Genomic DNA, 12829 nt, shown 5'->3' on the forward strand with positions numbered 1-12829 from the left:
GGCCTGGGGTGGTAAAGAGGGTCTGAAGCTGAAGCTGCATCCTCCACTTCCTGAGTGCCTACCCCTTGCCAACAAGTATTTACAACTCGGGTTATCTAAAAGCCTTTTTTTATTTTCTGAAGGAAAGCAATGCCCCTTCCTTCGTGAGGCATTTGGTCTTGGGCTGGACAGCACTCTCAAGGGCAGCTTTCAAATCAAGATACTCAGCGGCTGCAGGCAGGGAGTGCCTAGCTCCCGCTTGAGTTGTGGTGGAAACAACTGCTTGTGGCTCATGCAGTGGCAGTCGTTGCCCGCGTAAGAGCAGACCCTCAGGGGCTGCAGGAGCATTCAGGTCAGATGGGAAAACTACCAGCGATTTATGAACTTTGAGAATAGTAGCAAAGCAGGGAGGGATTGCAGGCTCAGATACAGGAATCTCCATTTTGCCCAAAACATTAGTAGATCTAGCCCTTATTGACAAAGCAGAGGGAGGCTGAAGTTAACTACCTGGAAAGAAAAATAACCATAGATAAATGAGAATAGCTCTTTATATGATAGCCAAAAAGACCCAATTCTGCAACCAAAGAGGACTGCAGCTAAAAATCCATCTGTGATGAAGGTGATAATTAGAATTGAAAATCAAGAATGTCAAAAGGGGGAACTAGATAACCATTGATGGAGCTTATACTGGGAAATATAAAACCTGGTAACAAAAGATAATGACATCATGCAACAATCCATGGATAAGGAGAATAATGAGATTTAGATTTCAGAAATAAAATGACTACAGTAGTGTTATTGTCTCATCTTAATCGCTAATTAAGATGTTAAGCCTATTAATAATGATGCAGAAAAGGCAAGTTTCTAATTAAAATTTCTGCTTTGTATTTGAAAAGTAGGTGGTGTATTGTATGATGAAGCATTTTCTAATCCACTGGCAAATAAGGAGGAACAAAAGCAATATTAGAAACAAACATTTTAATAAACAATGTACATTAAAGTTTATAGATAGCTGACCCAGTATATTTTAGGTAGCTGACAATTTCAATAGATTTTGGAAAACTGTTACTGTTGTACTAAAGAAGGGCAAATAGGATGAGTCAGGTAAATACAGATTAATTTTCCAACATCCAAACAACACTGCAGAATTTAAATTTACAGAGAATTAAAGGCCTGAAATGTAAATACCACTAATCAACATGTCTTTTACAAAAAATAGCTTTTAACAAACCTCATTCTACTCTTTAATGAGATATTTGCTTGATAAACCTGACTGAACAGATCAAGTATTTCTGTAGGGTATCATGGCAGCGAGTCATCTTAATTCACAGCTGGCATGGTACCACATCAATAAAATACACATTCAGTATACAAACTGACAGACCTCAAAAAGATTCCCTACTGACTACAAGTGGGGTGGGGTTTAATGAGGTTTTACAGAGATCTGTAGCAAGACTGACATGCTTTGATGCTTTAATAAAACCATGCAAAAAGCAGAGCTGAGTAAAGTGGTACATTCTTACACAGAGCTAGAGTAATGCTGAACAATATAAATCATGGTGTAAAGCTGACTTTCATCAGGTAAAATTTGCTTTGGCACAGCAAAAGGCAGAATTATCCATGTAGGAAAAAAAACAGTAGGCCATAGAATGTGAGACTGTCCTTTGCTCTCAAAGAAATATTTATTCAGTTTTAATGCCCACTGTGATGCTATGGCAAAACAGCTAACAGAAACTGTGGATATTTAAGCAGGAGAGTAATAAGTAAGAGTGAAGAGGCTGAAAAATCAGCAAAATAGCAGGAAAGAAGCACAAAGGGAAGAAGAAGATTACATACAGTGAAAGACTAGAGCAGATCAATTTATTTAGTTTATCAAAAAGAATTTGCACAGCAAATAAATACAGAGCATTAATATGTTCATTAATTCAGTGAGAAGACATGATGAGAATAGCTGAAAGATTAAGCCAGACAAATTAAAATTAGGAAAGTGGCACATATTTTTAATGATAGCTTATTCTCATAGTTAATTAGTAACCATAAAAGTGGTGGATTTGCACTCTCCAGCAGCATTCACAACGCAAATTCTTGAATGAAGAACTGAGTTGGGTTTGACTAAAAGATATTTAGCTCAATGCCAGATAACTGAGTGAAGTTTAAAGACCTGCAATATAAAGATCATCCAATGTAATAGTCCCCTTTTGACCTTAAGGTGTCAGGAAAAAATGTTATTTTTCCTCAGGCAGCTTTTAGCCAATTTTCAAATAGACATCTCTATTGATCAAAGAAAGATAATGCAAATAGCTGTAATTATATAAGCTAAGTTATAAAAAACAGTATTCCAAAACTGCATATATAGCATCCCTCCACTACCTGAAATCATGAGCCGACCCTCTTGGAATTAACCTCCATTTGTCTTTGGCTGATAAGCAAGCATCATGCCATTTAAAGCCTGCCAGCCCAAGATAAAATAAAATTGAGTTTCTGTCTGCTCTGTGCAAACAGTAAAGAAAACCTTTCCCACTCTACAAAAGACAGAAGGGATGGTTCTTGATTAGGGGGTCTTTTACCACTATGCTGTATATCAGCTAACTACTGATCTTCTCCTCAGAGGTGGCTGTAATTTTGATGAACAGTACACAGGTTCATGAACTGCATTAACTGTTCAGCATTTAAGACATGACATAAATTTTTAATTACATAAAAAAAATCCAAGCCCTCATATATCTCAGTAATACCCTCACTACCAATCTCATATCACTAAGCTTGCAATAGGGAGTGTAAATACCATTAAAGATCAGATGCATATGATACAAATAACAGCTCAAAAATTGAGTTACCATAGCATGTTTATTTACATAAAATATCTCTCAGAAAATTCAGCAAAAACATGACAGAAACAAGAAGCTTCACAACAGGAAGGAAAATCTAGGTGAGATTTCTCTATACATTATCTTTTTCAACAACTAAAAATATTTTATTAGCAATAGATACATTTGTACATTAAAAGTCTATACAACGTCCTTTTCTCTCCCAGTCTCCATAACGTGTAGGTTCAGGGCCTTTAGGTCCACCCCTCTCTTTTGTAGTAGGATTGATTCCATCAGGAAATTCTAAAATGATAGGGAAAGTTTATTAAAATGCCTATCATGTTGACAAATATAAAGATTTCACCATCTAAGATATTTGCTTCTCAGTTTTGTTTTTTAACACAAAATCAATTATTTTTTGTTTTTAAAGACAACCGTTAAACATTTCCCAGAGTAATATGGCAGTAATTTCAGATAGCTTTGTGGCTACAATCAAGAATATATTATCATATTCAGTTATGCAAATGAAAAAGCCACTCAATGTCCAAGGCACTAGAGCACCACAGTTTCCAGTGAATTCATAGTGAGAACCTGTGTCATTCAGGTATGCTGTACATATGTTCACCACACCTAAAATATCAGATCACTTTCAGGTTTTTTTAGGTCTCTAATTTTGAACACTCATGTATGAGAATTTTAGTCAAGATTCTATAATTATTCTTGTCTTAAAAATATGTTTTCATGGATGTTGATATTTTTTTCAGGAAACAGCATGTTGATGTTTTATACAGGCTAGATCCTACAGTCATAGGAGGTATTATAAAGCCCTAAATAGCCCAAATTAGATATTTTACCTTTTATCTTTTAGAACTTAACCTAAGCCTGATATATCAATTGTGATGCCCTTTAAGGAGAGGGAGCCTCTTTCTAAGTAAGATCTCAATCTCTTCGGTAAGCCACATGCTAAGCTTAAACATTAGTGATGCTTCTTCTGTCCGTAGCACCCTACCTAGCTTCTGCCACCTGCTCACACACTATACAACTTTGTTCCATAACTCACAATAACATCTTTATACCGATCCTTACCAACACCCTACTCAAATGCTCCCTTACAGAGCCCTCGCTTAAAGCAGAGACTCAGCCTTCCATGCTGTGCAATAACCATCCATTCCACTAAGCATCACCAAGCCACATAGTACTTACTGAGGCTGGTCGCTGCGCCTCAGCAGAGCAATGTATTTTGTACAGCGTATTTTTCCAGCCTGCACTAGACCGCAGGGCTCCCTCAACTGCACTGTATCCCACACATCCACTCGCCATGTTGATTCTCTGGGGCCTCCCATACATACACACGACTCAGGGCTCCCTCAATCGCATCCCTAACTCAGCAGTGGTGGGAAACAACAAGTAATGAGGAGCAGCACTGAAAATGAGAAAAGACAACAACAGAAATCCTGGAGAGCAGAGAGAAAGGACAGTAATGGAGGGAGACTCGTGTAGCTACAGGCTATACAGAATGACATACTGGGATGTCTGGTTAAAAATTCGTGTGGACCAGGATAGGAAATGTCAGTATTTGTGTACCTCTGGCACTACAAGGAGCACAAATGCATCTAATATTATTTTGTAGATGTCACCATCCCAATATTCAGTACTACTGATGTCTTGACAGTTGTTGCAGAAGCTCAGAAGATTTCTCCATGATGGAAAATGGCCAGTTTAAACCTTTTTTTTCTAATAACTACCAACGATACATTGCACAGTTAGCATCCTAATAAACTATTGCTAGTGTCATATGTAAAAAAAATACACAGGTACAACGAAATTTTAAGCCAAAAGAAACCTTGAGTCTTGCAAGAAATATAGAGCACCTAAACAAAAAGCAAAAAATAAAAATTATTTGTTTTAAATGAAGCAGTGATGGCATATATTTTCTTGAGAATAAACAGAGAAGGGATTCAGAGTTAAATAGCTCTCTCTGCTTACACAGTAACTCCAACTCTGAGTCAGTTCTGAAGTGAGTCACAATCTGAAATGGGCTGCAACCATTTTGCAGACGATACCGTAATTTTTCAGTCATTTTGTCATCTGGATATTCATAGTGATTTATTGATGTATTAAAAAGCTTGTCCCAGAGACCTCAAAATATATAAACATAGGTTATTGCTACTGGTAAATGAACAGTAACAGAACAGCATGCCATGGACGTATGTATGAATAAGATAAAGCATGACTAGCACTTTCAGTTAAGGAAAGACAGCTAAGCAAAAAGAAGGAAAATTAGATTCTTTCGTTCTCTTGTCTGATAAAAAAGCATATGTTTCTAATGACTTTTAGCAGCAATGTATCCAGTGCCTCAATCTTGTCAGGTTCTCTAAATGAATCCCACTGAAGTCAATGGAAAGCAACACAAATAGCAGGAGGTCGTTAGGTCTCCAGGGATCCCGCTGAGTGGCTCAGTAAACTTAGTATCTGTCGCTGCTTTTCAAAATGCTATATGCAAGGCTAAGAAAGAAACCAACCATGTAAATACAGCAAGGATCTGAAATCTTCTGAGGACTAAGAAACAGAACAAGCTTTTTGCATAATAAAAAAGTATCTGGTGCCCTGGTGAGTTTACTACCATTATTTATAACTATACTGTAACAGACCAATACGAGCGACACCAGCTACATATCTCAGAATCATGAAATGGTTTAGGCTGGAAGGCACTTTTGGAGGACATTTGGCCCCATCCCTGCTCAAAGCAAGGCTAGTAGTAGATCAGGATGTCTGGGCAAATTTGAGCATCTCCAAGAATAGAGATACCAAAAATTTTCTGGACAATTTATTACAATGTTAGACCACCTTTGTTCTGAAGAATTTTTTCCTTATATATCCCCTTCCACAACTTGTGACTATTGCCTCATCTTTCTTATTTTTCAGAACCACTGAGCTTGGAAAGTGATTCTGAAAAGTGCCGAATGTCTATCCTCCTTCTTAAACTTACTTCAGGATGGCAGGATCTTCTTTTAAAATATGGCTTTCAATTCTGGTAAAACATGACTTACTTTCCAGCGGTTCCCTCTCTATATTGGACTCCTCTGGTTCATCAAACCGACCTACTGGTAACTTCGGTTTCTTAAGTGACTGCTTAACAGGTTCAGATCTTCCTTCTGCATTAGAGTTGGTGCTCTGCAGAGAGCGGCAAAGTAGTGATGTCCCTATCAAACAAATGCACATTTGTAACATAAATGTGACAATTTAATACTGAATAGCTGTATCACTATTTAGTAAACCTCTGAAAAAAACCCACTGCAGAAACTAGGAAGTGAAGGACAGGAAAACAAATGCCAAATACTAGTTTAAAATTCCTCTCATGGACACCTAAGAAATCAGCACAGATTCTCATTTTTGGCCCTAGAAACATATGCAGACACAACTGTGTTAGTTGTATAACTTAGTTCTCAAAATCGGTATATTTTAAACTGCTTGAACTAATCTTCACTGTTATCTTCTTGTATTTTAGACTCTAAATAGTAATTATGCTAGCATAGAATAGACCAGCACATTCTGTTTTCCTGGAGAAGTCCTAACCTCCCCCAAGAAGCCTGCTGATTTACAAGTCTTGGCTCATTTCCAGCAGATTTTGAGTCAGAAAAAGCCTCTGCCTTCCCAAAGGAAAGTATTAAAAAATAAAGAGAGAATGTTGTTCCCTTAGTAACAGGTTTTCCAGAATATTGGTAGAGACTAGCTGGGCTTCCCTTATGATGGTAAAATAATTAAGCTGGTAGTTAAAAGCAGACAAACTTTGAGCAAATTTAAGTTCAATTATATAACTATGTAAGTGCTTTAATTAAAAGAAATATCTGTTTTTTTCTCTTAGACTGATACTTCTGCATTTGGTTACAAAGCCAAATGTCCACAGTGACCATGAACTATCTTCTAAAAATATTTCCGCTGTGCATATGTGCTTAAAGTAGCTCTTACTTCTTTTAATAAGGAGGATGCAAATCCTTCTAGTAGTAGACTGGGTGCAAAGCACTGAAAAGAACTATCATTCTGCCTTGCTAAAGAGACAACCTCAGGAAACCTTCTCAAGCAGTACGGACTTGACTCACCTACATCAACCACCAATCCACCTGTATTCCCAGAATCAGCATATTCATTCATCTTCAAATACCACAACCTTAGAAAGATTAAACCCTACAGTCATATAAACTGTCTCATGCGTGCCAACTGTTGCCAATGCCCCCAAGGAAGGTTTTTTTTTTTTTGCTTTAACTACGACATAGTGGATGAGCGAAGAAATTAATTCTTTGGGATACACTGGATCCTTCTACTTCTGCCAAGCATCTGGCTGTTCTTCAGCAAGTTGAATGATAAACTACCTAGAAAATTAAATTATAGCTGATATTCTAGTGTAAACTAAAGTAAGAGTCAGATTAGGGTACAGATATGAAACTGATCATCTCAGTCAGCAGGGAAAAGGCAAAATCTGTTTTTCCTTTCTGCAATATTTGATATTGGCGACCACAACATATTCTTTTTGAAACAGAGCTGACCGAAGTTCCACACTAAGATTAAGTACCTCTGAGAAAGATGGGATGAACAGTCAACATTACTGGTAAACCCTACAAACTGATCTTTGTGACTGCCCATAAAGCAAAAGAACTCCCTAAAACTCTCAAAGCTCTCATCTGTTCAGATATACAATTTTTCTGAAACAGACTGAGATTGTGTAAGATGTTTCTTCAGGAACTAAAGACCATCGCAGATCTGAAGTGCCAGGGGCATTTTTTTGATGCCTCCTTCTCTAAAAAGCAACAAAAAGAAAGGGATGTATGAAGAAAACAGCATGCATCAGGTACCAATTTCATTTAATACATTAAGGGAAGGGGTTAGTCCAGTGATGAGTGTGGTGTAGGAATCTCAACCAGGAGTTCCCAGACTCTTTTTAAGTAGCTCACAGAGTTTGATTTATCTTAAAAGAAGCACTCATGTTGTGTGCGCTGGGGCTAGGCACTTACTGGGACGCTCAAGGGACTGCAGCATCAACCAATCCTCTCTTTGAAACCAACAGCTCAACAGAGCCTAGAAGGGCCTACAAATATCTAGCATCTTCCCAGTTCTTCTTGTTACCATACACTGCACTGGTCTATTTCTGGAATATTATATCTAGGATCATAGGAAGTCTCAACTTTTGATGGAGAAGGAACTGGCTGAGCCTGTAGCCTTACAGAATAGACTAAATTAGGTGTGTGTTGAAGAGACGGATTTGGTTTGCAGGTTACTTTTTTTACTTTTTTTCCAACCTCAACTATTTTGTGATTCCATGATTCTTATGTGTCCTCCAACCTAAGCTTCTCCATGAGCAAACGACCTGGAATTCCTCACATAAAGGGCACAGACCATTAACTTCCAATGCCACAGTAAGATCTCTCTAGCTACTCTGTAAAATAACATTAAACTACTGCTTAATATTTCACTCCTGTTTAGAAGTCCATAATAAGGGTGCACACAGAAAACCTTTAGACTTGATATTGAGGCATGACAGCACGCTGTAGGCTTGCAGTGTATAGGAATATACTAATATAGAGACAAGAAGAGCAGGATGCCTGCAGAGAAAAAGAAAAAACCCATGGCAGCGCAACCCGCTCCCGGCGCCGTGGGATGAAGGGGAGGGGGTGACACCGCGGCCTCTGCCGCCGCCCCGAGCGGCAGCCCAGCACGGCCGCCATCTCAGGCGCCCTCCCGCCCCCGCGGCGCCGCCGCGCACGGCCGGTAACCGCCCCTCGCCCTCACGGGCAACCGCCCCGCGCCACACGGGGAAGAAGAGCAGAGGGTGGAGAAGCCCCGAGGCGGCCAAGCAGTTTCCTCCCTGCCTCCCTCCCCCGCCCGCCTCTTACTCGCTGCCCTCGGCGCGCCGCGCAGCAGCCGCAGAGCCATGGCGGCGCCCAGCTCCGCGCCGCTAGGACGCGGGCTGCGCGCACGGCGCAGGCGCAACGGCTGCGGCGCCGCCTCGTGCGCCGGGGGCGGGGAGGGGCGGTGGGGCGCGCGCCCCGCCGCCCCTCCCCGCCCCGCGGGCTTGTGCTGAGGCGATTTCGGACGGCGCCTGAAAAAGCCTCTTTGAGTGGCATAACTCAGCTGGCTGTAAATACTGCCCCCGCCCCGCTGCCCCTGTGACCAATGAGCGGAGGTCAGAAGGCGGCAAGCGTTTGAGGAACGCAAGCGTCCGCGGCGCAGCCAGCTTCCTGCGGGTGCTCGAGGAATAAAACTGTATAAACTCACGAAGCTGGAACGAAAGCTGCTCACTTCTCCCATGCCATTAAGGGTGGCTTTACCCCTTCTAAATGCGTAGGGCAGCTCCATTAACTACACCTGTCCCCCCCCCCCCCCCCAGTAAACATAGATAAAATACATGGTTTAATCACACACAAAAGCAATTATGAAATAATTCAAGACTGACAGCGTAATGTTGATGCACAGACTAAGTCCTTGTCCCTATAAACAGTAGTGTAACAGCTTTGCGCTGCTATTAGACTGATCCAGTGGATACAGGAGACACTTGGGCCTGGATTTTAGTGCTTTGAGTATTTTTCTTTAAGCGTAATAGGACACTTAAATCATTATAGCTAGCAACAGGGAGCTTGAATCATATTTCCCCACTAACTAGAGAATGAGCTGCAAGTCAGCTACCCGAAGGACCAAACCCTGACCTCTGCCTGAAGTTCAACTGGTGCCTGCAAGAGCACAAAAAAAAAAGAAAAAAGAAAAAAGTGAGACTTAAAATCGTGATTTGTAACAGGTCCTGGAGAAAGGCATGTTTTGTTACCGTGTTGCCATGCCCTCCCCGGCCTTTCCATCTCCCTTCTCCTCCTTACATCCCTACAGCTTGGAGAGATGGGCTTGGAGCATGGCTTGGGCAGATAACGTTTTAAAAAACCTTCTACCAGTATCCAAAATAGGCAGCCAAATACAGGGAATGAGGAAATTCCTGAGTCTTGGAACAGCCAAATTTTTGAGTTTTCACATAGCCAAATAGTATGTGAAAATCTCTCAGTCATCCAAGGGTACACAGGGACCAAGATAACCGGAGTAAGAACAATTCTGTGCTCTCTTGAATGAAGTACTGGCTACACAGGAAGAAAAGGAAAACTTCTAAGCCAGAAAGAGTTGGGGTGTTTTTAGAAATAATTTTACAAATTGTTCTCAAAATTATGTTATTAGTTTAAAAATAAATTTGACTCCTCCCTGTGTTTTCAGTTGTATAACAGGTATGTCACCTATGCCGTAGCTGGTGCCTTTTCTGCACTTGAGTAGCTGTTAGTCATCCTCGAGGAAGAAGGCAGCAAAAGTGACACACAACCCCATTATTGAACAAGACAGCAATTCAGATCACATCTTTTCAATTTCCCAGCTTATGCACTGTGAAGGGGTTTTGAATTCTGTATACTCTCTTTCAGTATAAATCTAAACCTGGGCTAGATAACATTTGGGTGCATGTGGTGCAGCTCAGAAACTCCTGTTAGAATTTCATTTGTTTTGAATATGGCAACATTTGGTTTTACTTGCTCTTCAGACATCTCCAGATGACCTTGTTCTTCAATAAAACAACTCAGAAGTCTCTGTCCGCAGATACTAACTACACTACAGAAAATATTTTTCATTCAGCTCTTCCTAGAGATTGAAGTTCAAAATAGCATTTTGTGTTCACATTTGAAGAGTTTAAGAAAGTAAATCTATGTGGTAAATTAATAACAGTGATGCTCCACTGAGTTTATTGGACTACATCTGGCAGTGCCTACACTGAAAGTGATTAAATTTAATTGACTGCCTTATGTGTGACATTTTCTCAATCAGCTTTTTATAACATGGTTAATTGGACATTAGAGACTGAAAATAATGAAAAATCCTCTAAGAGCAAGATGCTGGGCTTCTAGACTAGAGGCAGTAAAGAGGATTACTGGTGGCTCAAGCAGAAAAATTGCTCTTCTGCTCAAAAGCAACAAGGAAAAAAAAAACAATTCTGTGACAAGTTGAAGAACTTATCAACTATGTGGTCAATACAGTAAAAGCTATAACAAATTCCCTACCTTAAAAATATTCATACCAAATTGTCTGCAGGTACGAGTTAATAGTAAGCTCTATTCCTTAACAGCTTAAGGCAAATCCATAAAAATCATGCTTAAATGAATCAATTCCCAAATGGTAAGAATGAAATAACTGCATAAAATTAATTAGAAACTACTCTTCCACCTAAAAAATAAGCTGAGGTCTGGAAAGCAGTTTTTTCTAGTCTTCCTTTCTTGTATTCCTGTAAAAATGCAAAATGCACTTTTTACTCCTGAATAATGTATTTTTAGATCTTGTGGTCGAGAAGGTAGTGAACCTGAACATAGATAAATATGAATGTAGTATATACCACAGAATTTGCCATTTTGTGATTAAATGCAGTATTTTCTTTTTTCTGTTTTCCTCACGCTGTTTACTGATCACTTATTTCTTACTCTCCAGCTTGCTTCACAAGAAGGAGTCAAACTATATTGTGTTCTACTTTATTTTGCTGCTCTAAAAAGCAGGGAATAGAAGAGTTAGAGCCAACACCTACTCTACAGCAGGTCAATTCAGATGAGCCAGAATGTAAGCTGACCATGTGGTCATCTGGAAAACATCACAGCAACCACTGCCACAGGCAGCAAGCAAATGTGCTGATTCTGCCTAAATCCTTCTTCCTTCCCATCTGGCTATCTGAACAGCATACCTGTGCACATAAGATAGGCCTGGAACGAAGGGTATTTTGTGGCTATAGAATAAATTTTCCATGCACATGGAATTTCCTGGCCTTGCTGCAAAGTCTGGTGACTTCCACAATAGAACATGATCCCTTTTTCCCAATTAGTAGCAATTTCCAGATCTATGAGATTAGAAAGTTTAATTTTGATAGAAGATTCAAGCACAAACCAAGGAATTAATTTAGATACGCTATGTACAAACGTTTAGATACAGTAATTTCATTTTATGCAATGACCTCCTAATAATATCATCGGGAGTTTTGTGAAACAACAGCAGCAGCATAATGCTTTCAGGGAACAAGAGACTTGCATTTTTCTAGAAGGACGCTTAGAGCTTCATTTCTGTCTCCCATTCTACAAGCAGCACCTGAAGCAAAATATTTCTCTTTCAAGTGGCTGTGGGATACTTGCTCAGTACTATCATAAAAGGAGAGGTCACTGTCACTACAGGAAGATGAAGCCCTGATTCAAGCAGAAGAGGGGAGGGAGATGGAATGCTTTACAGCTCCTGATGCATCCGATCATGTATACAAGTCCCATATTTCTATCTAGTAAATCACAGGCAGAAATATGGGGGAGTACGCCATGCAACACACAGTTGTCTGAAACTTCAAAGATCTATCACATATGTTGCTCATACAGCAGCTGCAAGTGTACCATACCGCTTCTAAGTGCAAATATGAACTTCATATGCTTCAAGGGCACGCTGGGTTCATCATGCTACTCAGTATCATCTTACTGCAAACAAGTAGCACCATTTATCTGGGACTTCTAGTTGTCAAACAGCACCACAAAGCTACAGCACTGACAGGGCTACCAGACCACAAATGGACTGCACTGGCTAATACAAAGCAGGGGAGAGAAGAAGTTAAAGTTCTGTTAAATTTGGCCTGTCCTTGATAAACTTGCATCTAAATATCATATGATTTCTTACAGCCTCCATTTTCTTCATAAAACAAACCAAGTTCAAGCCTGCTTAAATGCATGGGATCTATGATTAAAAAAAGTGGCTATACTTAATTTCTGCTGTGCTAATAACAAAAGCATGCTCTACATTTTTAGATTTCCAGAGACACAACAAGACAGACATTTTCCTATAGTGACAGAAATGTCTAAAAACTTATGTATTACAAGTAGTTTAACTTGATCATTGTGAATCAAGGAAAATTATTGTGTAGATTTAGCTCCCTAAGCTAATATTAAAAATTTAGTTACAAACCAACTACTAGAAAGAATACTGTTAACCAAAGGACAGTTGAGATGTCAGAA

General features: G+C 39.7%; 1 protein-coding gene across 2 annotated transcripts; it reads right to left on the reverse strand.

The window, feature by feature from the left end:
• Positions 1–942: 942 nt before the first annotated feature.
• On the reverse strand, positions 943–8761 carry SDHAF4 (succinate dehydrogenase complex assembly factor 4). 2 transcript variants are annotated; one of them, XM_067294123.1, is made up of 3 exons: positions 8675–8761; positions 5837–5989; positions 943–3089 (listed from the first exon to the last, which is right to left on the reverse strand). In XM_067294123.1, the coding sequence occupies exons 1-3, from the start codon at positions 8712–8714 to the stop codon at positions 2980–2982; spliced, it is 303 nt and encodes a 100-aa protein (XP_067150224.1). In that variant the 5' UTR covers positions 8715–8761; the 3' UTR covers positions 943–2979. The 2 variants fall into 2 exon arrangements, with proteins under 2 accessions (XP_067150224.1, XP_013807820.1); XM_013952366.2 differs by lacking the exon at positions 8675–8761 and adding an exon at positions 6887–7337.
• Between the last annotated feature and the right edge of the window lie 4068 nt (positions 8762–12829).

The sequence above is a fragment of the Apteryx mantelli genome, chromosome 3 (assembly GCF_036417845.1).
Source record: "Apteryx mantelli isolate bAptMan1 chromosome 3, bAptMan1.hap1, whole genome shotgun sequence".
In the NCBI taxonomy this organism is placed as follows: Eukaryota; Metazoa; Chordata; class Aves; order Apterygiformes; family Apterygidae; genus Apteryx; species Apteryx mantelli.

Bases quoted from the DNA above. Each gene is read 5' to 3' on its own strand.
- SDHAF4 (XM_013952366.2), bottom strand. From the start codon at position 6,938: ATGAATGAATATGCTGATTCTGGGAATACAGGTGGATTGGTGGTTGAT. The intron at 5,990-6,886 runs GTGAGTCAAGTC...TTTGTTTGATAG, and splicing joins TGGATTGGTGGTTGATGTAG to GGACATCACTACTTTGCCGC. The intron at 3,090-5,836 runs GTAAGTCATGTT...CTATCATTTTAG, and splicing joins AGAGAGGGAACCGCTGGAAA to AATTTCCTGATGGAATCAAT.